General features: G+C 42.7%; 2 protein-coding genes and 1 pseudogene across 2 annotated transcripts; 1 reads left to right on the top strand and 2 right to left on the bottom strand.

Annotated features, from left to right (window-relative positions):
- Positions 1-3,712: 3,712 nt before the first annotated feature.
- Positions 3,713-16,114, top strand: LOC115661970 (probable aquaporin PIP2-8; annotated as a pseudogene).
- An 86-nt stretch (positions 16,115-16,200) lies between these two features.
- LOC115661971 (putative UPF0481 protein At3g02645) lies at positions 16,201-22,109 on the bottom strand. Its single transcript, XM_056311645.1, has 3 exons — positions 20,502-22,109; positions 16,414-16,659; positions 16,201-16,305 (listed from the first exon to the last, which is right to left on the bottom strand). Exons 1-3 carry the CDS (start codon positions 22,107-22,109, stop codon positions 16,201-16,203), a joined length of 1,959 nt encoding a protein of 652 aa, XP_056167620.1.
- A 1,562-nt stretch (positions 22,110-23,671) lies between these two features.
- Positions 23,672-26,613, bottom strand: LOC115661966 (uncharacterized). The gene is made up of 8 exons (XM_056311644.1): positions 26,531-26,613; positions 26,102-26,287; positions 25,742-26,026; positions 25,601-25,659; positions 25,471-25,507; positions 25,308-25,379; positions 24,565-24,889; positions 23,672-24,199 (listed from the first exon to the last, which is right to left on the bottom strand). Exons 1-8 carry the CDS (start codon positions 26,611-26,613, stop codon positions 23,816-23,818), a joined length of 1,431 nt encoding a protein of 476 aa, XP_056167619.1. The 3' UTR covers positions 23,672-23,815.
- Positions 26,614-26,628: the final 15 nt, after the last annotated feature.

The raw sequence follows: 26,628 nt of genomic DNA, 5'->3' as shown, positions 1-26,628 counted from the left end.
TCGTTGTATTTGGTAGGAGAAACTTCTCCTAAAGGCCGTTTTTAGGGCTTCAAGTCTTCATTGCTTTCTCTAGATGTCATGGAATTGGCACGGCATGAGCTTAGCTAGCGCTTTCCTATTTTCTTATAGATGGTCAACATAGTATAGAACTTGCCTTTAGATGTTGTTTCCCCGAATACATCGAAACAAACTTAAATGTGTAAATAGGAGAAAAAGACAGCACCGAATGACGCTGAAGATGGCAATATCATGTGATTATAGAGAGAGACCGAGGGAGTGATTGCCGACCATTATTTTTCGAATCTAAGGGAAGAAGGACATGTAACTTGCTTTAACTGCTCAGGACAACTAAAGTCGAAAATCATGCCAGGGTGCCATGTTGAAGCATAAATTACTGAGGCCAAGTGAATGAAATACGTTTAAGCATAAGTTCCTGCTCTCCGGAAAGAAATTTCAAGGGCAAGAGTCCCTGATGAAGAGGAGATCGTGTTCAAGATGTTGGAAAAGAATCTATGACGAAAAATGAAAGCAACTGTTGCGTAATTTTCATGGTCACGCTGACAATGTCAGGACCAGACCTATATTCTCTCACATGTTTATCACAAATGTTGATTTTTACAAAACCTTGGTGATGTGCTGAGAATCTTTTTCCACAGTAAACAAAAAACAGAATTAGATGAAAATTCGCACGATTCATTGGCACCGTTAATCTCAACCTTACTCTACTCCCAAATGATCTTGATCTGTCAAAGCTATAAACGGTTCGGTGACCAGGCGTTTTTGCCTCTCTCTCTCTCTCGGAAAAAGTACCAAGAACAAGTGAAAGCATTACTGAAGCAGAAACCAAAGCCAACCCAACTTAGATCCACTCATTATAGAGCCTTAGGCCTGGATAGCAATCCTTTATCGACTTGACATAAGGCCTTTAGATCGAAAGAGCAGTCTTGTAGGTCAACAAGGAAGGGGCCGTAGTGATGTAAGCCGTAGCGGCCGTCATGTGATCATAGAATGTGGGTATCAACTGGCCCACTAAAGTGCAAATATTAATTGCTGAGACCTCACGGACGTATTTCCACCATTCCTGCACCAGATTAATGTAAACATGAACGTTAGAAAGTTCAAAAAGAGAAGTGAAATCTAATGGCCTCTATCAGTGAAAAGATTCATTACAGTTCTCTCAAGCACACTAGCATCGGTGGAAATTGTCTGATGCAAATTATCCTTAATTTCTCTTTCCTCGATATGTATGAAAAAACACTGCAGATCATAACTATTATAAGTTTCACAGGACTTGATTCAACTAGGCTGTCCCATCTCCATGAAAAAACAACTTTAAGAATTGCTAACGTACAGATTCTTTAACTTACGTGCGACGCATTGTGAAAGTTGACCTCACCATCAGCACATCTTCTATCAGTTTCATCACGATGGAGAGGATTACAAACGAGTGGCACTTACGGGCCAGACTGGTTGTAGTGAAAAAGGGCCACTGCCTACTGGAAAGTTGTGTGCTTCGAGATATTATTGTCAGTGAATCTGTCGACTCCACGGACCAAAACTGGTCGGTAACATCTTTGGTCCGTAACAAGGTCTCTTGGGCGGTTGCATTGTCCACGGAAGGAAGGATATCATCCATGGATGCATGGGCTATGGGAGCCTGGATCCATTCCTCCATGGCAACACAGATATCAGCCATTGCACTAAAAATTGCGGAGACGAGAAGACTTAGAAGCAAATCATAAGGCTTCAAGCCAACCCTAGCTGGTACATACAGATACAACAATGCAATCGCTACTTGAAAACCATAATAAATGTAGAGACATGTTCACTAGAAGTCCTGAAACTTGTTATAAAAGTGCAATTGAGTCTTCAAATTTGCAAAAAGTGCAATTGAATTTTAAAACTTGTTAAATTGATTCAATCAAGTCCTAAATTTAACACCGTCAAACTAACTAACGGAAAATGCTAACGTGTCTTATTTTATTACTTTTCTCAAGACACGTGGCAATGACGTGGCGTCCAACAAGCGACACATCAGAAAAAGTAAAAAAAATATAAATTAAATTAGAAAAAAGCTAAAAGTTAAAAAAAAAATAGAAACTAGAGGTTGTGTGGCCAACTCTAGCTGGTGGCCATCGCCACAGCCGCCGGGAAGGGCCGGCGGAGGTAGCCTAGGCCTTCTCGAAGCCCGGCGACCCTCGCTGGCCCTGGGCGAGTCCCCGGCGAGGGCCTACAGCCCCTGATCTGGGGGGAGGCGCGACCCTCGCCCTAGATTTGAGTAAGGGTCGCCTGCCCTCACCCCGGCGACTGTGGCGGTGGCCACCGGCGAGGGTTGGCCACACAATCGTTGGTTGTGGGTCTTTTTTTTTATAAAACTTTTAGCTTTTTTCCAATTTAATTTATATTTTTTTCTGACGTGGCCCTTGTTGGACGCCACGTCATCGCCACGTGTCTTGAGAAAAGTAATAAAATAAGACTCGTCAGCATTTTCCATTAGTTTAGTTTGACGGTGTTAATTTTAAGACTCGATTACAAAATATTTTAGGACTCAATTATACTTTTGTGACGAGATTTATGACTTCAAACTACCATGTCACTTTAGTAGCGAGCCGTATATGTGTATATACAGCAAATCACGTTTAGTGGAAGGTGGGCCATCGGTTGGAGAGGTAACTGTAATGTACAGATCTAATCACTCAAGCAGAAAACGACAAATTCATTGGAAACCGGATAAAAAGTTTCCAAATTTCCAGCATAAATTCTTGGGTCCGGCTAGGCTAACCCACCGTTACATTGTAACGGTGCTTTAATAGCTAAAAATCTTACATTATGTTAGTTGGACTCAGCTGGGCAAATGGAGTCCAAAATTTTCTAGCACAATGTTAAGCACCTATAGGGAACAAAAGTTAACATAAAATTCTGACTTTCATATTTATTTTAAGTTTCATGCTTTTTACCAAAATTTATTAGTAATATGTCACGCATAATTTTCAAAAGAGAAACGGAAATTTTAATTAAATTCAAGAACTAAAAGTTATATGATTGTATTGCTAGCTATGTGATAGATCAGAGTGAGACAAAATATATAGTAATGGTGCACTTCACAATGCAAATGAAAAGTCATAGACCAAAAAACCAGATAAAATATTTTGTAAACTTTAATTCTAAATTGAAATATGAGAAAATTGATAGAAACTTAGTAAAAGATAACATTTATTCAAGTAAGATTGCATAATATGATGAGTCAGATTTGTCTTTGATTCCATGTCATGTTTTCGATTCCATATTTCTCATGTTTGAATTGTTGCTTTTGTAGACTAGCAAGTCTCACCAAAATCTCAAACTAGTAACGCTTATTTTAAAAATGTATAGATGAGGTGTTCATGACTAGAGTAAATAATATTATGCTAGTGATAGGTTGGAACGAGGGTATTTACATAGTGTACTGTAGTAGTCATGTATATGATATAATGAATTAGCAACAGCGAGATAAACCTTGGGAATTATAATCTGACAATGATTAAACAGAACAATATTTCTTTAATATGACAGCACCGTTAGTTAATCATTTTCCTAAATTCTTTGCACGACGCCCTCTCTCAGTCCCCTCCCCCTCTCTCTTTTGCGCGTCTTCTGAGAACGAAGCAGCTACTCTACCTCTCTCCCTCGCGTTCCCACCTGCCTCTGCCTCCGCCACCGCCTCGGAACAAAGAAGATGGACGAGGAAGGACAGACCCACCGGCGTGGTAAAGGCTTCGTGGACCCCCCACCAGCTCCTCTCGTCGACATGACCGAGCTCAAGCTTCGGTCCTTCTACAGAGACCTCATTGTGGAGTTCGTCGCCGCCCTTCTCTTCCTCTATGTCGCCATCTCCACCGTCGTCGGCCAGAAGGAGTAGACCGGGCCTTGCGACGGCCTCGGCCACCCCCTCATTGCCTGGGCCTTCGGTGGCATGACCTTCGTCCTCGTTTACTGCACTGCTGGCGTATCGAGTACGTTTTTCCACTCCCGCACGTCCAGTCTCTCTGGATTTTTCATGCTCTGGTCCTCCAAGTTCACTCCTTTTCGGTGAATGGTAGCTCAAGAACTCTTTAAAGTTTGCATTTTTTTGTTGATGGGGGTTGAGGCGTTCTTTCTGTTTCATTTCTACGGCTCTCGTGTTCACAATGTAAGAATTTCCTAATGTGGTCTTCATTTGAGAAGCATTTGAGTTCGTGTTCGGAAACCGTCGCAAATTCCGCGTCAAGTTCGATGGATTCCAAACCAGGTACACGAATCTACAATTTCTCCATTATCGTGTTTCGGTTTCTAATTATGGTGATCCTGGGCGTGCCATTTTCGTGGCCTACATTTGGTATCAGAGCCTGCCATAGATTAGAACTGAAACATACGGATTAGGACCGTTTTAGTTTTGTCCGAGAGATTTTTGCCCAGTTTCGAAATTTTTTGTAGGATAAAAGTTAAATTTTATTATATATTTGGAATCTATTCGTCGAGACGAGAAGAATGGTGGGCGGATCGTCGGCGGAGGAGGCCGGACGCGCCTTCACGCGCCTACACGCGCCCTAGGCGCGGAGGCGCGTGACGGTCACGCGCGGCCGTGCCAAACCGGCGCGTTTGTTCGCCGTGAGAATCGCAGCTAACGTCGCATGATGTCGGCGAGGCGCGGATTCGGTTGACCCGGATCCCGACCCGACCCGACCGGATAGTTGCCCCGACCCGGATCCTGACCCGACCGGTCAAACCGGTCCGTTGACCGTTGACCGGTTGGACCGGCTGTTCAGACCGGTTTGACCGGCTGAACACGCGCGCACGCGCCGCGCCTTCCGACGGCGCGTGAGGGCGCGTCCGACGTCCGTTTTGGACATTCTTGGTATCGTCGCGCTCGTATTGAGATGCTCTACATTGTGGTGTATTTATTTTATATGTTTGAAGCTTTTAAAGATGTGAAAATACGTATACAACCCTATATACTCGTATTTTTAGGGTATTTTGCGTATTTTCTTGTATTTCTCTTTGGTTTCGGAAATACATATGGTAGCTCACATGTATATCACCACATAAGGACTATGTAGAGTATAATTCATTGTCTATCAATGAATGGAACAATATAATTAGCATGGCATGTAATTTTAGAGATATACGCCCCTATCTTTACGTCTAGCATTACATGTATATAGTGAATGTGATACATAAAGTACATATCCCTGGTATGAGAGATTTTCAAAGATTCAGTTGGGTAGTGACCGCCAAAGTGGCACACTTGACTGGGTTTGAGAAATATCGGTCTCATATTGTGGTGGGATGTCTCCTGTTCTATTGCATGATCATACTCCCAAAGGAGGTGATCTTGTATTGGTTCATGGAGGGGTACATGTATAGCATGTGCTTGAGAAATGACTAATCTTAGTGGTTCATACACCCAAAGGTGGTGATTTCACGAAAAATTAGAATATGTTCTCATGGCCGCTGTCATGTGAAGAGAATACAACTGCATGTCATATTTTCTGCCCAAAGGTGATTATGTGATGATGTATGTAACTCTTTGGATAAGTACTCACATGATGCTGATTGTATTGTTTGTTTGTTTTCCAGTCACCTTTTCTGTAAACGGCAATTCCATTTCCATTGAGGTCCTTACTGGTTTGAACTTTAAGAAATGGAAAGAGGATTTTCTATTTGGAATGGAGCTGGCGGATGTTCACATTGCTCTTACAAAGGATAAGCCGGCAGATATCATGGCCACCAGTACTGAAGCTGAGAAAACGGACTATGCTGCCTGGGAAAAGAGCAATCGGATTTGCTTATTGACAATGAAAAAATCCATTCAAGAACACTTGAAAAGTGGTTTGCCAGCTGACTGTACTGCTAAGGAAATGATGACAGCCTTAGAGGCTAGAAACCGCATTTCATCTAATGCTGAGGTTGGTACACTTCTTCAAAAGCTCTTCAATATGAAGTATGATGGTACTGCTGGGGTTAGAGATTATGTCCTTAGGATGGTAGACCTAAAGACGAAGCTTCAAGCTCTTAATGTTTCCATTCCTGATGCTTGTATTGTGCATCAAGCCTTGAACACCCTTCCATCTGATTTTGGGATTATAAAGACAAATTATAATTCCCAAGATGAGACTTGGTCAGTGAATGACTTGATAGCAAGGGTGGTGGCAGAGGAAGAGAAACTTAAGAAGGAAAAAGGGCATCTAGCCTTATATGTTTCTGGTTCCCACAAAAAGAAGGATAAGAAGTTCAGAAATCGTACTCATAAAGGTACTCATGAAACTACCGGTCAATCTGACAATATGGGTCCAAAGAAAACATCCTTCAAAAGGGATGGTGGCCACTGCTTCTTTTGTAAGAAGAAAGGTCACATAAAGAAGGACTGTGGAAAGTTTAAAGCTTGGTTGTCCAAACGTGAGCCTACAGGTAATGATTCTTTGGCACTTGTTTGTGAATCCAACCTATCAGAAGCACCATCCAGTTCTTGGTGGCTCGATAGCGGTGCAACTAATCATGTTGCGTTTACCATACAGGGATTCATAAACCGGAGGAAGCCAAATCAGGATGAGTCAAGACTCACTGTGGGAAATAACGAGAAAGCTGATGTTGTGTTTGTGGGAGATGTAATCTTGATTCTAGATTCTGGTTTTAGATTAATGTTGAAAGACACTTTTTATGTACCTTCTTTTAGACGGAACTTAGTTTCCGTATCGTGTTTGGACATGTATGGCTACTCTTTTGAAATCAAGAACAATGTTATTTCTTTGTTTCTTAATTCAAATAAGGTTGGGTGCTGTTATATGTCCAACGGATTGTACAGATTGTGTTTGTCTCCCAATGACATATACGTCGCTTATACGGCTGAAAAGGTTGTTTCCAAAAGACCACTACCTAAGGAACAGTCTTATGCATTGTGGCATAAAAGGCTTGGTCATATCTCTAAGGATAGAGTAGAAAGGCTGATAAAGACTAACATCCTGCCTGCTCTTAAAGATGACCTAGAGATATGCGTAGACTGTTGTAGAGGTAAAATGACCAAGATAAGGAAGAAAACTGCAGTCCGAAGTTCTGACCTGTTGGAGGTCATTCACACTGATATAAGTGGACCCTATACGGCAACCTTATGTAGAAATTTTTATTTCATTACATTTATTGATGACTATTCTCGATATGGCTATCTCGTACTTGATTAAAGAAAAGTCCGAGTCTCTTGACAAGTTCAAGATTTTTCTGATCGAAGTCGAGAAACAGCTTGGGAAAGGTCATAAAGGTTGTTAGATCTGACCGAGGTGGAGAGTATTATGGCAAACATGGCGATGCTTGACACCTTAAGGGGCCATTTGCCAAATACTTAGAGGATTCTCGGGATAGTGGCTCGCTTTACTATGCCCGGAAGTCCCGAGCAAAATGGTGTAGCCGAAAGGCGCAATCGCACCCTTATGGAAATGGTGAGGAGTATGATAAGTAGGACAAATTTACCTGTTTTTTCGTAGGGTGAAGCTTTGAAAACAGCTTTGTACATTCCGAATCGTGTACCTACTAAAGTCTGTTCCATTGACTCCTTTTGAGTTATGGACTGGACGTAAGCCTAGCTTAAACCATCTTAAGGTTTGGGGATGTCCTGCAGAAGTGAAGTTATACAATCCAACATTAAGTAAGTTGGACTCCAGAACCACTCGGTGTTACTTTGTATCTTACCCTGATCATTCGAAGGGATATCGGTTCTATAATCCCAATGGAGGCACAAGAATTGTGGAATCACAGACAGCCAAGTTTCTGGAGTTTGATGTGGCCGAAGAAAGTAGCTGCTCACAGACTATTGAGGATAATAGTACGGTGGGTAATGTTGTATCTTTATCTCCTCCCATACAGATAATTGTGGAGACTCCCACACCACAGACTGAACCTGTTGAGGCTCAGGATCCTGTTGTCGAGACAGCTCCTAATGAAGTTCCTCAAGGCTCTCAGGTACAGGATGAGGCTGTTGTTGTTCCAGTAAGGAGATCCATTAGGGAGAGACGATCAGCTATACCACCAGACTATTTAGTATATATAGGAGAGCAAGACTACGATATTGGTTCTCAGATGATCCAGTGACTTATACTGGAAGCTGTTTCTTGTCCTCGGTCGGAACTGTGGTTGGATGCAATGAGAGATGAAATGCAGTCTATGAAGCATAATGGAGTTTGGGAACTTGTTGAATTACCTGAAGGTCATAGACCCATTGGCTGCAAATGGGTGTATAAGACTAAAAGGGACTCCAAAGGAAAGATTGAGAAGTTTAAAGCCAGACTGGTAGCCAAGGGTTTCACTCAGAGAGAAGGAGTAGACTATGAAGCAACTTTTTCTCCAGTCTCTTCGAAAGATTCTTTGAGAGTGATCATGGCATTGGTAGCTCATTTCGATATGGAGTTACACCAGATGGATGTTAAAACTGCCTTTCTCAATGGAGACCTTAATGAAGAAGTCTATATGATGCAGCCCGAAGGTTTTGCGGCAGATGATTCAGGTACGCTTGTATATAGACTGAAAAAGTCTATTTATGGTCTCAAGCAAGCTTCTAGACAATGGTACTTGAAGTTTCATAGTGTTGTCGCTTCATTTGGTTTTGTTGAGAACAAAGTAGATCAGTGTATATACTCCAAGGTCAGTGGGAGGAAATTCATTTTCCTTATACTTTATGTTGATGATATTCTGCTTGCAAGCAGTGACCTTGGTTTACTGCATGAGACAAAGCGGATGTTGTCAAAGAACTTTGATATGAAAGACCTTGGTGAGGCGTCTTTTGTCCTTGGCATTGAGATTCGTAGGAATCGTTCTCGCCGACTATTGGGTTTATCTCAGAGGGCATATGTTGATCGTATCTTAGAAAGATTCAACATGCAAGAATGCAAGCCAGGAATTGCTCCCGTCGTAAGGGTGATAAGTTGAGTCTCTCACAATGTCCTCATTCAGATTTTGAGAAAGCCCAAATGAAGAATGTACCTTATGCTAGTGCACTTGGGAGTATTATGTATGCTCAAGTATGTACTAGACCAGATATTGCTTTTGCAACAGGACTTCTAGGCAGATATCAGTCAAATCCAGGACACGATCATTGGGTTGCTGCCAAGAAGGTTTTGAGGTACTTAAAGAGGACAAAAGATTATATGCTGATTTACAAACATGTTCAGGACCTACAGCTAGTTGGGTATTCGGATTCAGACTTTGCTGGCTGTCAGGATGAAAAGAAGTCGACAACAGGTTACATCTTCAAGTTAGCAGGAGGTGCAGTATCATGGAAAAGTGAGAAACAGAAATCAATGACATCCTCTACCATGCAAGCGGAGTTTGTAGCATGCTTTTCGGCCGCTACTCAGGCAATTTGGCTCCGGAACCTCATTAAGGAGTTGACCGTATTTGATTTTGTGGATAGGCCCATACAGTTGTATTGTGACAATAACTCTGCAGTGTTGTTTGTTAACAACAACAGAGGTCTCAAGGGATCTAAGCATATGGAAGTCAAGTACCTGACTATAAAGGAAAAAGTTCAGGATGGTGACATTACAGTAGAGCACATTTCAACAGATGATATGATTGCAGATCCGCTAACTAAAGGCCTTCGCCCTTGTGTATTTGATCGACATGTCATTAACATGGGCTTAGGAGTATCATGGGATACTGTTAATTAGTGGGAGCTGTTTAGTTTTATGTTGCTCTTATGAAGTTTGTATCTGATTTTGTTACATTTTGTAATATTTGAATATGTATCAACTCTTTTGCATTCAATGAGGCATTTGTGAATGTAGATTTATCAAGTTGAGTATACATATTTGATGAAAAATCTCGAGACATTGTGTAAACCTTGAGTACAGGCTATGGGGCATTCTTAGTATTAGCCTTAACGATATGTCTTGTTACACATAAAGTACAGTTAACTATCAAGGTAAGACATATGAAGGTTCGTTGGAACCATGAAGGATATTCTCTGGTGACACATTAGGTTTTGTGACACTTAAGGAGAGAGAATTTGGACTAACAAAGTGGACAACACATAAAGTATCACTCATTATGAGGTATTGTCCATTTGACACACTACCATATTGAATCCATATTAGTAAAGTTAAAAGCACTCGTGACCATGGAAGGCTCTGCGTGAGTACATGCAGTTACCGCCATGATTCGGTGTTCGAGACTTTATGGGATCGGATTGACTATTAAGAATAATCTCTAGACCAATATAAGGGTGCGCACACAGTTCTGTTTCAATTAATATCGCCCAAGTGGGAGAATGTAAGAATTTCCTAATGTGGGCTTCATTAATTGAAATTAACTGAATTAGTTTGGTCTAATAAAGGTAAGATATATGGGTTCTTAATAAGTCTAATATGGGACTGGCTGGTGTGGGCCGAGTACGGCCCGGCCCGTAATGAGAGGGCCCGTGGTCGAAGACTCTATAAATAGCGCTCAAGTCCCTCCCCTAACCTGATGATGCACAATTTGACTCACATACGGATTTAGAGAGAACTTTCTTCTCGTGAGTGGCAATCTCATTAGGCCAGTGTTCTAACGAAGGGATAGGGGAGAAGCATTTGAGTTCGTGTTCGGAAACCGTCGCAAATTCCGCGTCAAGTTCGATGGATTCCAAACCAGGTACACGAATCTACAATTTCTCCATTATCGTGTTTCGGTTTCTAATTATGGTGATCCTGGGCGTGCCATTTTCGTGGCCTACACACAACCCTTCTTTCGTTTCCATGCTTTGGTTCTTAAGAGTTCGTTTAACTTATGGAAAGTTCGCATTTTTATGGTGACGGGGTCTTCAGGGGTTCATGTGTATTCAGTAATGTTTCTGTCGTTTCAACACAGGTGGGTACATCAACCCGGTGACATCCGGGCTATTTTTGGCAAGGAAGGTGAGCTTGAACAGGGCAGTGGCGTACATGATCGCTCAGTGCTTGGCGCTATTTGTGGTGTAGGGCTGGTGAAGGCATCCATGAAGCCCCACTACATCTCGCTCGGAGGTGGTGCCAATGCGGTGGCTTCGAGCTACAGCACGAGCGCTGGCCTGGGTGTAGAGATCATTGGCACTTTCGTGCTGGTCTACACCGTGTTATCGGCCACTGACCCAAAGAGGAGAGCTCATGACTCTCCCGTGCCCGTACGTAACTACTTCTGCTACTTTCAACATCTGTACCCTTCCTTTTGAAGTGCAATTGGAGTAGCTGTTCTAGCTTGTCTGATGAGAAGGGGTTTGTGTTTGGGTGTGCAGGGTTTGGCTCCATTGGCAATTGGTTTTGCAGTGTTCACGGTTCACTTGGCCACCATCCCAATCACCGGCACTGGTATCAACCCGGCTAGGAGCTTTGATGCTGCTGTTATTTACAACCGCCGCAAAGTCTGGGCTGACCAAGTATAGCCTCCTTCTCCCCACTTCCTTAAACCAAGCTTTACTACATGAATAATGTTGGGTTCCATAAGTGCTAAAAACGCAGTGGAATCTATAAATCGAAATCCTAGATAGGATACATGCGTTTATTGAAATCTAAACAGAAGTTCGACACGCACCTTTTGCAGATCGAAGGTAAATTGACAATCGATTATGTCTGGATTAGCATCCTACGTGTTGCGCCTCTACCGGTATCCACACACACGAACGGAAGTCTTCAACGATCAAAGTACTAGCTAAAGATCTTGGACTTCTTTTCCTGATCGCCTTTGATCTTCAAGACTCTCTGAAAGATTTCTGAACAGAGAACGATTCTCTTCGTATTCTCTTGGAGGCGTTTTTTTTTTCTTGGGGTTTTTCGTCACCAACACGTTATATATATATATATATAGCCTCATTATCTACGCAAATTAAAAGAAGTGGGGCCGTGTCACGCCCCGTACCCCATTGGAACGCAACATCCCGTCACGGTCGATTATGGTGCGACGCTCCCAAGAAGCATCGCCGACCCAACGCCCAATCAGAGATCAAACACATGCGGAAGCACGTATATAAATATATATATATACACCTTGGCAATAAAACACATGAGACCAAGGTAGAACAATAAGCAAACAACACCTCTGAAAATATGTATACTAGTATTACCATAGGAAACTTTTTACAAAATTCATTTATACAACAGCCGAGAAAACACACAGTCAGCAGCCACTCAGTCAAAAGGGGTCAGCGTATATCACTTCGGGCTCCTCAGCTTCCTCGACCAGGGCTGCAGGTCCGTCCCCACAAGGGTGCACACTAAATGACCACTGGATGAATTGCGGTATACCAAAAAGAGGCGCTCTCCTCGGCATCCTACGGCTGGGGGTCTGAAATGTTTCGGTTTACACAACCGTGAGATGAATCTCAGTGAGTATAACCCCCTAAACCTAGGTTAGGCTAACATGCAATCTCCTGACCAGGACACACAGTCACACAGCAATTTCACTCATGAATAACCTCCGACCTAGGCCCTCTGGCCCAGATCTCTTACCTGGCTGCCCCTGCAGGTTAGGCATTTTATATCACCACGATAATCACGGCACAGGCGCAGTCATACTCAATCATACGTGCGCCATACGCATGCTCATGCTCATTAGTGTCTGCCTCGTACTCAATCACCGGTACACACATTAGCCACATACACCGGCACACAATTGCCATGCTCAGGATTCAGTTCACACGATGCACGCTGGCACAATGCTAATTTTTAGACATTATTAATTGACCCGTAGGCCACGACCCGAAGGCCAACAACACTTCACGGCCCGCGCCAAAGCGCTCATGGCCCGGTGTCTCTAGCCCGTGTAAAACGCATCAGGCGCAACACCGATCTCCTCACGAACCAGAGCCCGCGTAAAACGCATCAGGTTGGTCGTCTTCCGGACGAACCGGGCATCGTCCCGCGTAAAACGCCTCAGGACGGCACGACCCGAAGGCCACGACCCGAAGGCCTTAAGTGATCACACGGCACATTGCCAATTTTATCGGAGCCCCACGTAATGCATTTGGGCATAATTTAATTAAGTGATCACATACTCATGGCAGGCACGCATTCTCGCACAATTTATCACATGCCTCACTCTCGGCATTCACAATGCGTGACCATGCAATGCAGTATAATGCACCACGAGCAACAACCAGTCTAGGCACCCAGTCAAATTCATGCCATCAATTGGCCAATCACACTCTGCATTGGTCGGCCACTCGGTCACACGACATGGCATTATACAATTTGCCCAACAATTGGGCACAGAAATCAACCAGTCATTCAGCCCGGGCAGACCCGGCAGTCCAATCACATAATCATTAACTAATCCGAACTATCCCAATAATTATCTCTAATAAACCCACTAATTTTCTTGGATTTATTTTCACCAAATGGGTCCTCAATCCAGTCCAAAATATACACCGGTAATACCTAAGCCAGTCCAACATACACTGATAATACCTAAGCCAGTCCAGAAAAACGCACTATTAGTCCTAATCCGAGTTTAGGAAATATACTCACTTAATTTCTGGACCACAGCGACGGGGAACGGCGGCCGATCACTGGTGAACAGTGAAATCGGCGGCGGAATTCCCGGCGCGCGTACTGTTCACGCGGTACTGTTCACGGACGGTACGGACATGTACGGACGGGGCACGAAAACGGTGGCCGGCGAGACGGCGGTGACGGTCGCGGCGGGCCGTACGGACTGCTACAGTACAACCGTACGGACACTGTACGGCCGCCGATGAACAGCGACGTACGAGCGGGCTGGACGGCTGGGTGGTGACGGAACGGCGATCGGAGCTCCGGCGAAGCTCCGGCGGCCCTATTTGCCGGACGGAAAGAGAGAAAAAGAGGGAGAAAGAGAGAGAAAGGGAAAGAGAAAGGGGTCGGACCGGGGCAAGACTGAGGCTGGGGGCTGTGGTGGTCGACGGCGAGGCACGGCGGCTTTGCTCCGGCGGCCGGCGGTGTGCTCCGGCGAAGCTTGGCCAAAAGAGAAAATGAGAGAAAGAGAGAGAAATCTGAAGAGGGGCTTCTGTTCTGGGCTGTTCTGGCCGTGAGGGAGGGTGAGGGGAGAGAAAAACAGTCCAATTTGGTCAAATAAATCAGCCCACAAGTGCCACGTGTCGCCGATCCGCGAGAAATGACCAAAACGCCCCTAATCTAACGGTTCTAAAGAGATAGGCTTAAATAATTGAGGGGCAATTGGGTGTTTCGGTCCAATAATGTAGCTGATAACCACAGTTACTTATCCCAAAAATTTCCCAAAAAAATTCGGACAAAAAATTAGCCCAGGGCAAAGTGGTCATTTTTCCGGTCCCGGGGCGAAATTCCAATTTTTGCACATACGTGTTCCATATGTGCGTGGCCAATATAATATGGTGTCGGAATCGCGAAATTCACTTTCTAAGCCCTCGAAAATCGACTGCAAAGTTCTGGGAATAAAATAATATTATTTTTCCAATTTTTGTCGAAATTCCAATTTTTGGCCATAACCGCTCCAAATGCGCATGGCCACCCTAAAATGACATCGGCCTTGAAAAATAACCTCAAATGGGCTCAAAATCCAACCTCGGTGCCCACAGGGGCAAAACCGTAATTTTTGACTTCCGGGTCGAAATCCCATTTTTCGACCGTACTATCTCCAAACGTGTGTGGCCAGCATAATATGATGTCAAATTCCCAAAAATAGTCTCTTAAGCCTTCGAAAATCAACATCTAAATCCGGGCCCAATTCCGTGAACAAAACTTGCTAAACTTTCAATTTCAGGGTCTCTCACTAACGGGCGGCTGTTTAGAGGTTGCGCGTATCGACCTAGGGCTATCCGTATCGTGATGGTCCCGATCATTGAGAGAATGAGAAGAATTATCACTAGTTCCGGAGGTCGCGATCGTTCGGCTCAAGTTCGGGACTGGTTGGCCACGTGCACTCTCGGACTTGCGGAATCACCCGCGATCCGATTGTACATCGTTGGCCTTGGCCAAACCAAATCCGTCACTTTTCCTAATATTGGCCCACATTGGCCCAAAATATTCCCTCGTCATCTCTCGCGATCGATGTCCGTTTCACGATAGGGTCCCCGGTCCACGTACCGTTTTCTAGTTAGCCATACCCCATTGGTTAGTATCCCGAGAGTGATCAGCTCTGGGCGAGACTTACTAAAATGAAATGCGAATTAATATCAGTTTTATTGATCCCGGAATTACATCGAAATTCGGGCTGTTACAGGCCGGGCAATTTAGGCCCGCCAAAATGTCCACCTTCAATCGTACGTTTAATCGTTATCTCATAACGTGCACGACCGCATAGATAAGTTGAATAGAAGAATAAATTAAAATCTACTTCTTATTTTAAGTAGATTCCGGCGCACAGAAAATATTAACTCAGTTCGCTATTGTGTGCGACCCTGTAGGTTCACTAAACATTAACAGTGTGCTCAAAACCCTTTTTGGCTCACAAGTCATAAGCGGTCTCTAGCAAGACATTATGACTACCTAAGTATAGTGAATGTCGGTTTTCCGACACAACCTAATCCACAACTAATATTAGAGTATTAACCTTGATTGATTTCTAGGGCAGACCACTAACAAATAACACATTAAGAACTAGCTAAAATATGCTAATCATTTGCATTTATGGCAGCAAGAACTTTAATTTCTTTTGTTTGATAACCCCTTTTATCCAAAGATGTTATGTGTGCATTTGGATTTGATATTATTGCCAATAGATAATAATTTTAGGCTAGTAATTCTTGATGTTTGTGAATATGGATGTTCATGAGATGTTTGGGAACGTGGATGTTCAAAAGCAGTGGCTCTTCTGGTATGGGCCATTTGTGAGGGCACTAGCAGCAACAGCGTACCACTACATCGTCAGATCAGCTGCCATCAAGGCCGTCGAATCCTTTCGCACTAACCCTGCCAATGCTTCCTTCGGCAGCAACTTCCGCAGCAACCCTGCTGCCTCCCCAGCTACTTCTTCTGCAGCCACCCTCACACCCGCAGCAACCCCCAGCAACTTGAATCCCACCAGCAACTTCGACCCCCGCAGCAATCCCCCAGCATCCTCCAGCAACTTCATCCCCTGCAGCAACCCCCCAGCAACTTCAACCCTGCAGCAATCCCAACCCCAGCAGCCCCAGAAGCAGCCCTAGCAGCAACATAACGACCCCAGCCGCAGCAACTAAAATCTTTGCTTTTTATTTTTTTATTTTTTCCTTTTTATCCCATCTGTTTGTTTTTATGAATGAGAGAGAACTATGATGATGGATGGTAATGGACATTCAGTATAACCAAAAAGATATCTGCTGTTTTCTTCGTCCTCATCATACATATCCTTCGATATCTGCCATTAGAAATAAAAAAGACCACTCATTGTGACTAGCATACATATCCACCACGGTTAAATGGTATTTTCTGATAGCCAGGAACAGAATCAATTGCGTGAGTCTACTTCATCTGCAGAAGGGACCATGTAGGCTAAGAATTTCTCCAGTTTTGATGGATCAGAGCCTGTGGCCTCATAACTTGGGTCGATTTTTAACTTCATCCTCTCTCCTGTCTGAACTTCTGCTGCAACAACACTTTTGAGCTTCCATCTCTGTAATACCTGAATGGTTCTAAAATCAGTTGGGTTAACTTGATGGCAGAGGCGATCCCGGTCTTGTGCATTAGACATCCTTTTGCTGTTATCCTTCTTCTGATGAGAAGATAAAAATGTACTAGTGATCTAGAACCAGTAACAATGTATGTTCCGCTGTGGTTGAATGCCTAACAAGTTTGTATTGTTGGTGTTGAGTAGACCGCTCAATTTGGTGAACCTGAAATTGCTTCTTTGGTCCAGCGTATAAGGGTTGGCTCTGTCTTCCCATGTGGTTGTTGTTTTCTATCTTTTTGTTAGGTGCATCTAGCAGGATGATGATATGTTATGTGCTGAACAGAACATAAATCACATGGCGCAATTAAAGCGGACAGAGTTTGGGCAAGTTGACTCGGATTATGTTCTTGGTATTGGAGGCTTTGATTTGGAAAGGCAAGGCTCGTCAGTTTTGAATTATGCTGGGATGGACGGATTTGTCACCATGTTACTGAATACCATTGTTTTTGTAAAACCTAGGTGATGTGCTGAGAATCTTTCTCCACAGTAAACAAAAAACAGAATTAGATGAAAATTCGGACGATTCATTGGCACAGTTAATCTCAACCTTTTTCTACCCCCGAATGATCTTGATCTGTCGAAGTTATAAACTGTTCGGTGTCCAGGCGTTTCCGCCTCTCTCTCGCATAATGCTCCCAGAACACCAGTGAAAGCATTACTGAAGCAGGGACCAAAGCCAACCCAACTTAGATCCACTCGTTATAGAGCCTCAGGCCTGGACAACGATCCTTATCGACTTGACGGAAGGCCTCTCGATCGAAAGAGCAGTCTTGTAGGTCAACAAGGAAGGGGCCGTAGTGATGTAAGCCGTAGCAGCCCTGAAGTGCAAATATTATTTGCTGAGACCTCGCAGACGTATTTCCACCGTTCCTGCACCAGATTAATGTGGCCATTTGAATTGCAAAGCTCTCTGCAAACTCTGTATTATAAAATCATCCATCGCCTACTCATTAGCCAATTACGTATGTACGACCCTTAGAAAGTTAAAAAAGTGAAGTGAAATCTAATGGCCTCTATCTGGGAAAGTTTCGTTACAGTTCTCTTAAGCACGCTAGTATTGGTGGCAATTGTCTGATGCAAGTTCATATCTCTTTCCTCGATATGTATGAGAAACCCCTGCAGATCATAACTATTTTAAGTTTCACAAGACTTGATTCAATTAGGCTATCCCATCTCCATTAAGAAACAGCATTAATAATTGCTAATGTAAAGATTCCCTAACTTACCTACGACGCAATGCGAAAGTTGACCTCACCATCGGCACAACTTCTATTGGTTTCGTCATGATGGGAAGGATTACAAAGGAGTGGCGCTAACGGGCCAGACTGGTTGTAGTAAAAAAGGGCCACTGCCTGCTGGAAAGTTGTGTGGTTCGAGATATTGCCAATGAATCTGTTTACTTCACGAACCAACTGGTCGGTAACATCTTTGATCCGTAACAAGGTCTCTTGGGCAGTTGCATTGTCCACTCAAGGAGGGATATCATCCATGGATGCATGGCCTGTGCGAGCCTGGATCCATTCCTTCATGGCAACACAAGTGTCAGCCATTGCACTAAAAATTTTAGAGAAGAGAAGACTTAGAAGCAAATCATAAGGCTTCAAGCCAACCCTAGCGGGTACATACAGCATTGCAATTGCTACTTGAAACCATAAATCTATTTGCTTCAAGAGTTACTGAAACTACCACGTCACTCTAGTAGCGTGATATATATGTTTGTGTGTGCACATACATGTAAGTGGTAGTACATAGTCATATTTAAGTGATAGTACATAGTGATTTGATGGTGAATAGTGATTGGCCTACCATGATAGGACATTGAGTGTACAGTGATTTGTCTATCATTTTCTGCTACAGCATTATTCCGTACTGCTACAGTTTTGATAGGTTATCTTTTTTTAGTGATTATATATATACACACACTTTCATTTTTTTTTTCCACAAATAAGATATCATTTGGCAAAAAACTATTACTTACGTATCAAAAAAGTTAGATCACAATATAGTGGCCTTGGCTAGAAACTGTATCATAGGCTATAGAAGATGGTATAGTAAGTTATAGACTAAAGAAATCAGTCTTAACATGCAAAAATTTAACAGTAGAGGAGCCTTAAAGCTGCAATATCGAGAAGAGCCGATCTTCTACAGAAAGTGGAAACAATTGATTACAAATGCTGATTCATAGACAAGATGTACAGAACATATCATAAATTAACACTGACGCAGAATTCAACACATGTTGAATCTTATCTGAATTCTGCTCTGTTTTTGTTTTTTTTGCCTATTCATTAACTTTATAAATTGGGTAAGAATAAAACTTAAATGAGTGACTTAAATATGAGATTGTTTTTTTTTTTTTGATAACCCAGGAACCCCCCGCACAGCCGACAGCTGGAGGGGTAAACCTGGGGTGACGCTAGCGCAGGACCCACCACCACGGCGCCACACTTAAGAATCCCTAACGACTAGGCTGGGGTTCGAACTCCGATCCCTTCGTGGGGGGACAAGAGCGCAAGCCAACGCAGCCGCTGCGGGCGGTGGTTAAATATGAGATTGTTTGAACTTGATTATATGGAGAATCAGTATACCTCGTCATATATACATATCTTCATTTAATTTTTATTGAGTCAAGTAACGAACAATGCTAAGCTTTGTCCAGCCGGTGCTGTGTGCTCCAATTGAACTTTGATTTTTCATTTTATCAAATATAATACCATCAAAAAGTTTATCTCGCTAAGCAAATTTTAAGCTCTCGACCCCACTAGAATTTTAGCTAAACTCAACTTTGAGCCTACATTCTGTTGTGTCAACATTTCATGATATTACATAAGAGGAGCTCAAGTTTCTTTTGGAACAATTTAAGATAGATTTATTCAAGCTAAAAAAGGAAACTTCATGTGACAAATGAATTCTAGGACCCGCTTAGAATTCCGTACTTCTGCTTAGAATTCTGTAGGACCTGCTTAAAATAATCCATTAACCCATTGTCAAGCTTCCTATGTTTCTATAGTTCTTCTTAGAACTCCAGGAATACCAAATTTTTTCATTTGTTTCTTAGATGTGACAACACAAATGAAAAGGCACGTTATTCAGAATTTATCGAACGTTGTTATATTATCGGAACAAACTAGACAAATGGCCTGACTCTATCCCTAAAGCCTAGAGACATGGAGTTACGTGTTGTTTGACATGCCGTAAGTAATTATTAGGGACCTGGCCTGGGAAAGAAATTGATTACTAGAGACCGAATTCATAAACCTCCTTGACCGCAAGAGAAGGTTTGGTACTTTCACATAAGTTGACAATTCATTCTGTAATTAGATATGACTAACCCAGCAGTAAATACCCTCTGGTCATAATTAAGATAGATAATTTCACTGAAAACTGAATTGACATATTCGCACGAGTTTCATCCATTCGTACAGGCGACACAGAGTTGGCGAATCTAAGAGAGAAAATGACTTGGATGATGATGATCCCAGTGCAGTGGGATCTTGTGCACCCAGATATCTCTCAATCTAGAGGCTAATGCAAAGATGAATCTATATGACATCAGATATAGAACAACAACAAAACATGCCCACGATAACCCTCTTGCTCTCTTCAATAATACTACACCACAATCTTACAAAAACTCATCATGCGGCTAAAAAGCTATGAACAAAATGCAAATTTTCACGTGCACCAGCTTGATCCAGATTTTACTGGATCTGAGCATAGGACTGTGCTTTTTCCCTAGATTAAAAGAAAAAAACATGGAACACGTATACACACAGACACAACATCTTTATGATTGATCATATGCTTGGGGCTTTGATATGAAATAGGCGAGAACAGCTATAGACCGAGCAAAAGGCATGCAATGTCACGAGCAGAAAGAGTACAATCCCAGCCATCACTGCCAGGAATTGCCATGAGCTGAACACGTACTGCTTCATGAACTTGCCGAGCTTGACCTTCCACCTCCCGTTGTAGTACTTGTTCACGTCCTCGATCGCCTTGTCCAAGAAGGGCACTTTTGTCAACCGGATCGACTTGCTCATCCCGTTCCACAGCTTTGCGACCTCCTCGTCGCTCTTCAGAAGGTTCAAAATGACCCCTCTCTCTCTCAACAGCTTCACATCCTCATCCGAGTCTATAATACCGTTCATGAGCTCAGTGTAGCGCGTGAAAACCAATGGGCCTGACGCGTTGGATGCCTCATAAGCGACTAGGTTCCTCATGCACGCCTCCGAGTTCACGTCCAGACTTATGGCAGGCAAGTAAAGCGTCGCCGTCTTGGCGTCGAAACCGATGGTAGAGAGGTTTCCCTTGGTGGGTACGAAACAGACTCCTACATTGGATAGGTCAGAGACCGATGGGATTGTGATCTCCTCAACTGAAGGTGGCTTATGAGGATTGCTGTTTTCATTTTCTGACTTGCCCTCTTCTTTTACTTGGGATGAGATTAAGGACTCAAGAGGCTGTGCCAAGACTGAGAAAAATGGGAGTTTAGAGAGAATAGTCAATGGCAATTTCAATACTACCTTCACTGGGTTTGAAAGAAGCTGCCTCTTAACAATTTCAATAGGGCCTTTGCTCAACTTGGAGAGCAAATTCCAAATTTGATCACATAATTGCTTGATATAATTTGTGCCAATGGAAGACAACAATGACCGTGGTGATTTTGCCTGTCCTTCATTGTCCTCGTTGTCACCTTCCTCCTCAACAATCTCGGGCTGTTCCTTCACTTTGGGTACTATGGTGTCATACAAGAAGTCTAGCAAGTGGGCCCAGGCGGAGACTTGTATCGTGGGCAATGCCTCCATCACTTTGAAAGGTGAAACTTCCTTGTAAAACCCCATTAGCATCACAAGCAACATGTCGTCAGCTTCGTCGAGGGATGCGAATTGGAATTCCAACATCTTCCTCAATATGAAAAGTGGGATTTGATTCTCTAGCATGACTATGTCCCTAAGGATGACATTGTGTGCAGACTTCCTTCCTGCATAATCGACCAAATGTGACATCCTTGATGAGACCCTGGAGAGTATCTTACCTTCTTTGATTGCGTAGACTTGGAGGAACTCGAGCAAGAACGACGCGTCAATGGCCATCATCCACGCCAGTGTCTCGCCGTTGAAGTCCAGGTACTTGTGATAGCAGGCTCGGACTCTCGACTCAAACTTTACCAGTTGATCCACCAAATTCTGGAACTTGATCCTTTGGAGTTGCTTCTGATAGCTTTTCGCCGCCGCAAGCTTGTATCTCTCCATCTCGTACATCTCCGGGCGCCAATGGTAGTATGGACCAATCGCCACTTGTTGCGGGGTGTACAAATCTGGGGCGCTAGACATTAATACTTTGGGGACGCTGAAAATGGAGACTGGCACCTCGGTTTCGTCTTCAAACTCTTCCTCGAGCGTCTGGCGGATTTGGATCACCCACTGGATCTCGTCGAAGATCTGGTTCGCTTTCGGCATGGATGATTCGGTTTGGACAAAAGAAGCCATGTTGGCTTAGCTGCTTAATCCGTTCAAAGAAACTTTTCTGAGGGTGAGTGTAGTGCAGTGAATGAGTTCTCTTAATAGATCCTTTTGTCTAAAGAAATGCGTTTCTCAAGGTTGCAATTCATTTCTACTTATAGCCGCAAACTATGTTCTTCCTAACAGTCCCGGTCATCCACATAAACAAGGTTCATTGAAATGGCTCCTTCTTATAAAAAGTAGGTTTCATTTTTTCACGATCATTAATTTTACAAAAAAAAAAGTTCATATAAATTCATTTCACGGACGATGTGATAAACAGAACCAAGTACACTTAAAAATAAATACGTGAAAACTCGTATTTTTTCATTGGATGTAGTGATTGCGGTATTTCTCAACTTGTAATTGACTTGGATCTAATGGAATGAATCCATTGTTTCTTAATTTTTCTCGTTAAATTTGGAATAAATGGAATTTTTATGGCACATGTGAAATGCGTTCCTTTGTAGTTTACCTTACAAGGGACAATCATGTCGCTAACCAGAAAGGTTCATCCCTTGTTGCGTGCGTTGAATAGTCATTGGCCGCGTTGGCTTCCTGGCATTAGTATTCATAAGTTCAACGTGATCCATGAGACGGTAGAGAAAGGTCAGCAGCCTTTCTCCGTCACGCACAGCTCAACAAAAAACAAAGGTGATAGGGAAAATATGTGATGTTGGAAGAGAAAAACAGCATAGAATGATGGTTATAGTCAATCTTTTGCTATAGAACAAAGAGTCGGGCCAATGACGTCTCTTCTTTGTCTTATGGAATTTCAAAGCCGTACAAACCAAGAAGGCCATTTGCGTTTTGCATGATTGCAAGGTGAAATTGCAGGGACTTATGATCCTCAGCTGACCACCGCCCATGCACATACAGTTCAGATTTTGAGGACGGCCCGTGTCTAAGGGCACATGAACAGTTCCATTTCATCTGCACAATTTTCTGGTATCGCAGCTTGCTATTTGCTTATGTTCCCTTATGCAATATTATGGTCTCGGCAATGACATTTCAGGAAAATGTCACGTTTTTTTCTTTTGGCCATAGGATTGTGTGTGTTTGATTTCGCTGAAGTCGGTAGGAGAAATTTCTCCGAAAGGCTGTTTCTAAGGTTTCGAGTCTTCCGACGTTCGGTTGCTTTCTCTAGATGTCATTAAATTGGCACAGCACGAGCTTTTAGCTAAAGCTTTCTTATTTTTTCACATATGGTCGACAAAATATAGAACTTGTCTTCGCATGTTGTTTCCCCAAGTACAACGAAACAAACTCGAATGTGTAAAAAGGAAAGCACCGAAATATGCTGGAGATGCAAAAATCATGTGATCATAGAGAGAGACTGCGGGACGGATGGATGGATGATTGTTCTTTTTGAATCTATCGCAAAAAGCACATGTAGCTTGCTTTAACTGCTCAGGACAACTTATGTAGTAAATGATGCCGGTGCGCCATGTTTAATCATAAATTCCTTCTCTCTGGAAAGAAATTTTAAGAGCAAGAGTCCCTGATGAAGACGAAATGATGTTCCCAAATGTTGGAAAAGAATCTTTGAAGAAACTTGAAAGTGATTTATAGTCTCTCTCGTGTTTATCACAAATATTGAATTTTCCAATACCGTACATGATGTGTTGAGAATCCTTTTCCACAGTAGACAAAAAATAGAATTAAATGAGAATTCGCACGATGCATTGGCACAGTTAATCTCGACCTCTTTCTACTCCCGACTGATCTTGATCTGTCAGAGGTATAAACTGTTCGGTAACCGGGTGTTTCCGTCGCTCTCTTGCATAAACCACCCAGAACACCAATGAAAGCATTACTGAAGCAGAAACCAAAGCCAACCCAACATAGATCCACTTACTATAGAGCCTTAGGCCTGGACAGTGATCCTTTTCAACTTCACGGAAGGCATCTCGAACGAAAGAGCAGTCTTGTAGGCCGACAAGGAATGGACTGTAGTGATATAAGCCGTAGCTTACATTGACAATGGCCGTCATCTGGTCATAGAATACGGTTGTCAAGCGGCCCACTGAAGTGCAAAGATTATTTGCTGAGACCTCACAGATGTATTTCCTCCATTCCTGCACCAGATTATTGTCGCTATGTTAATTGCAAAGCTCTCTGCAAACTCTGTACTAGAAAATCATCCATAGCCTTATCATTTGCCAATTATGTACACATGACCCTTATAAATTTCATAAAGAGAAGTGAAATCTAATGGCCTCTATCAGTGAAAAGATTCATTGCAGTGCTCTTCGGCACGCTAGCATTGGTCGAAATTATCTGATGCAAATTATCCTCAATATCTCTCTTTCCTCGATATGTATGAGAAACCACTGCAGATCATAACTATTATAAGTTTCACACGACTTGACTCAACTAGGCTGTCCCATCTCAATGAAGAAACAGCTTTAATCATTGCTAATTCACAGATTCTCTGGCTTACCTGTGACGCATTGTCATAGTTGACCTCACCATCAGCACATCTTCTATCAGTTTTATCATGATGGAAAGGATTACAAAGGAGTGGCACTAAAGGGCCAGACTGGTTGTAGTAAAAAGGGCCACTTTCTGCTGGAAAGTTATGGTTTGAGATGTTGCCAATGAATCTGTTGACTACACGGACCAACTGGAAGGTAACATCTTTGCTCTGCAACAAGGTCTCTTGGGCAGTTGCATTGTCCACACAGGGAAGGATATCATCCATGGATGTGTGGGCTGTGGGGTTTTGGATCCATTCTTCCATGGCAACACAGGTGTCACCCATTGCACTAAAAATTTTTAAGAATAGAAAACTGAGAAGCAAATCATAAGGCTTCAAGCCAACTCTAGCAGGTGAATACAGCATTACAATCGCTACTTGATAACCATAAATGTATTTACTTCAAGAGTTACTGAAACTGCCACGGGACTCTAGCAGCGAGCCAAATATATATGCTTTTATTTTTCCTTTTCGATGAGGAAGTTATCGTTTAGCAAAAAACCTTAACTTACATACTGAAAAAGTTAGGTCGCAACATAGTGGACTTGGCTAGAAACTGTATCATAGGCCACAGAAGATGGCATAATAAGAAATAAACTAAAGATATTAGCCTTAACAAGTAAAAAATTAACAGTAGAGGAGATTCGTTAATCTAAAAGAATTATGGGGCAACAGACAGATCATAAAGGATGATCCCCTGCACTTACTTGTGGAGAATGACAAAAAGTCCACATAAAACGAATGTAACAGTGACCAAGATCCACCCAAAAATTGACAATCTACAAAAAGTCCACATCGTGATGGAAAAAATTGGATAAAATGGATAATACTTCCTGAAAAATAAGGGCATATAACAGCTGAAGCACTCACAGGGACACAAGTGGCTGAACTCCTAACACCGATAGAACTGCCAGGAGTAACAATCAACGTGTGAGGGAATTTCGCTATAGTCACTAGAAATATATGCAGTTGATCTGATTGTGACAACAGATAGTCTTACAGAAGCCAAGTAAAGCCAAGAGGAGCATCAAAGCTGCAATAATGATGACAGCCAATCTTCTACAGAAAGTGGAAATATCAATCAGTACAAATGCTGAAATAGGAAAAGATGTACAGAACAGAACGTAAATAAATCACTAACACTGAATTCAACACATGCTGAATCTTATCTGAATTCTGGTCTGTTTTTCTCTCGAGTTTGGTTGCTGAAGAATTAATCTCAGTTTCTACTCTGTCAATGTTGTTCTGGGCATTGGGTGGTAAGAATATTTGATCCACTCCGACACGCTTAGCAGCAGCAAGGTAATCAGACACATTTCTAAGCTTTTCAACCGTAGTATCAGCCTGCTTCACCACATATTTCAGTGTGCTACTTGTGCTTCCATGGAACTTCTCCTGGCCGGTGAACAGGATGATGCTTCCGACACTTGAAGCACAGACAACCCATCATTCACATAATTCACATCACTTGTTTTTGACAAAACAAAGAGAAGGGAAAAACCTACACTGCTGCTGTAATGAATAGTCCAAGTAGAGACAGAGCATATTTGGATTTTGAATTGCCATAAGACTGTTTGAGGCAGTGGCAGCAGCAGTGGCGAACACATAAGATGCAAAGGCATAGACCAAACCCCAGAAACCAAATTGCGGCAATGGCAAACAATGGAGCGGCAGTAAATCCAACAGACTGTTAAATGCAAGTAATTAAAATACTCTTAGTATTACAGCCATATAAACCAACACAAAATAAATACTGACAACTGTCGGCAAACATATGAGCTGTCTGCTGCAGATAAATGAGACCATCAACAAGGGGCATAAAAAATGGAACACAAAGGAAGTTCACCATCTGAAATCCAGCCACTGTAGATGTAGCCAATGAGGAAAGCTTTTTTTGGGGGGTTAGTCCATGAGGAATCTTAGAACTAACTCTGCCATCACAGCAAATCTAGCACACATCCTGAATAAGAACGTATTGGTCACCCAACCCTGCACCACCCTCTCTCTAGGCATTTTTGTTATTGAAAA

Source organism: Syzygium oleosum, unplaced genomic scaffold, assembly GCF_021117445.2.
Source record: "Syzygium oleosum isolate NSW1041296 unplaced genomic scaffold, Sole_v2.1 Sole_v2.05, whole genome shotgun sequence".
Taxonomy (NCBI): domain Eukaryota; kingdom Viridiplantae; phylum Streptophyta; class Magnoliopsida; order Myrtales; family Myrtaceae; genus Syzygium; species Syzygium oleosum.
The sequence above is the reverse complement of the archived record's forward strand: the minus strand, read 5'-3'. Positions and strand labels throughout refer to the sequence as shown.

Bases quoted from the DNA above. Each gene is read 5' to 3' on its own strand.
- LOC115661966 (XM_056311644.1), bottom strand. From the start codon at position 26,613: ATGCCTAGAGAGAGGGTGGTGCAGGGTTGGGTGACCAATACGTTCTTA. The intron at 25,508-25,600 runs GTAAGACTATCT...TACTCCTGGCAG, and splicing joins CTTGGCTTTACTTGGCTTCT to TTCTATCGGTGTTAGGAGTT. The intron at 24,200-24,564 runs GTAAGCCAGAGA...AATCTGGTGCAG, and splicing joins ACTATGACAATGCGTCACAG to GAATGGAGGAAATACATCTG.
- LOC115661971 (XM_056311645.1), bottom strand. From the start codon at position 22,109: ATGGCTTCTTTTGTCCAAACCGAATCATCCATGCCGAAAGCGAACCAG. The intron at 16,660-20,501 runs GTACTCTTTCTG...TCTTCTCATCAG, and splicing joins TGGCAGTGATGGCTGGGATT to AAGAAGGATAACAGCAAAAG. The intron at 16,306-16,413 runs GTAGACTCACGC...TTCTAATGGCAG, and splicing joins TGGTCCCTTCTGCAGATGAA to ATATCGAAGGATATGTATGA.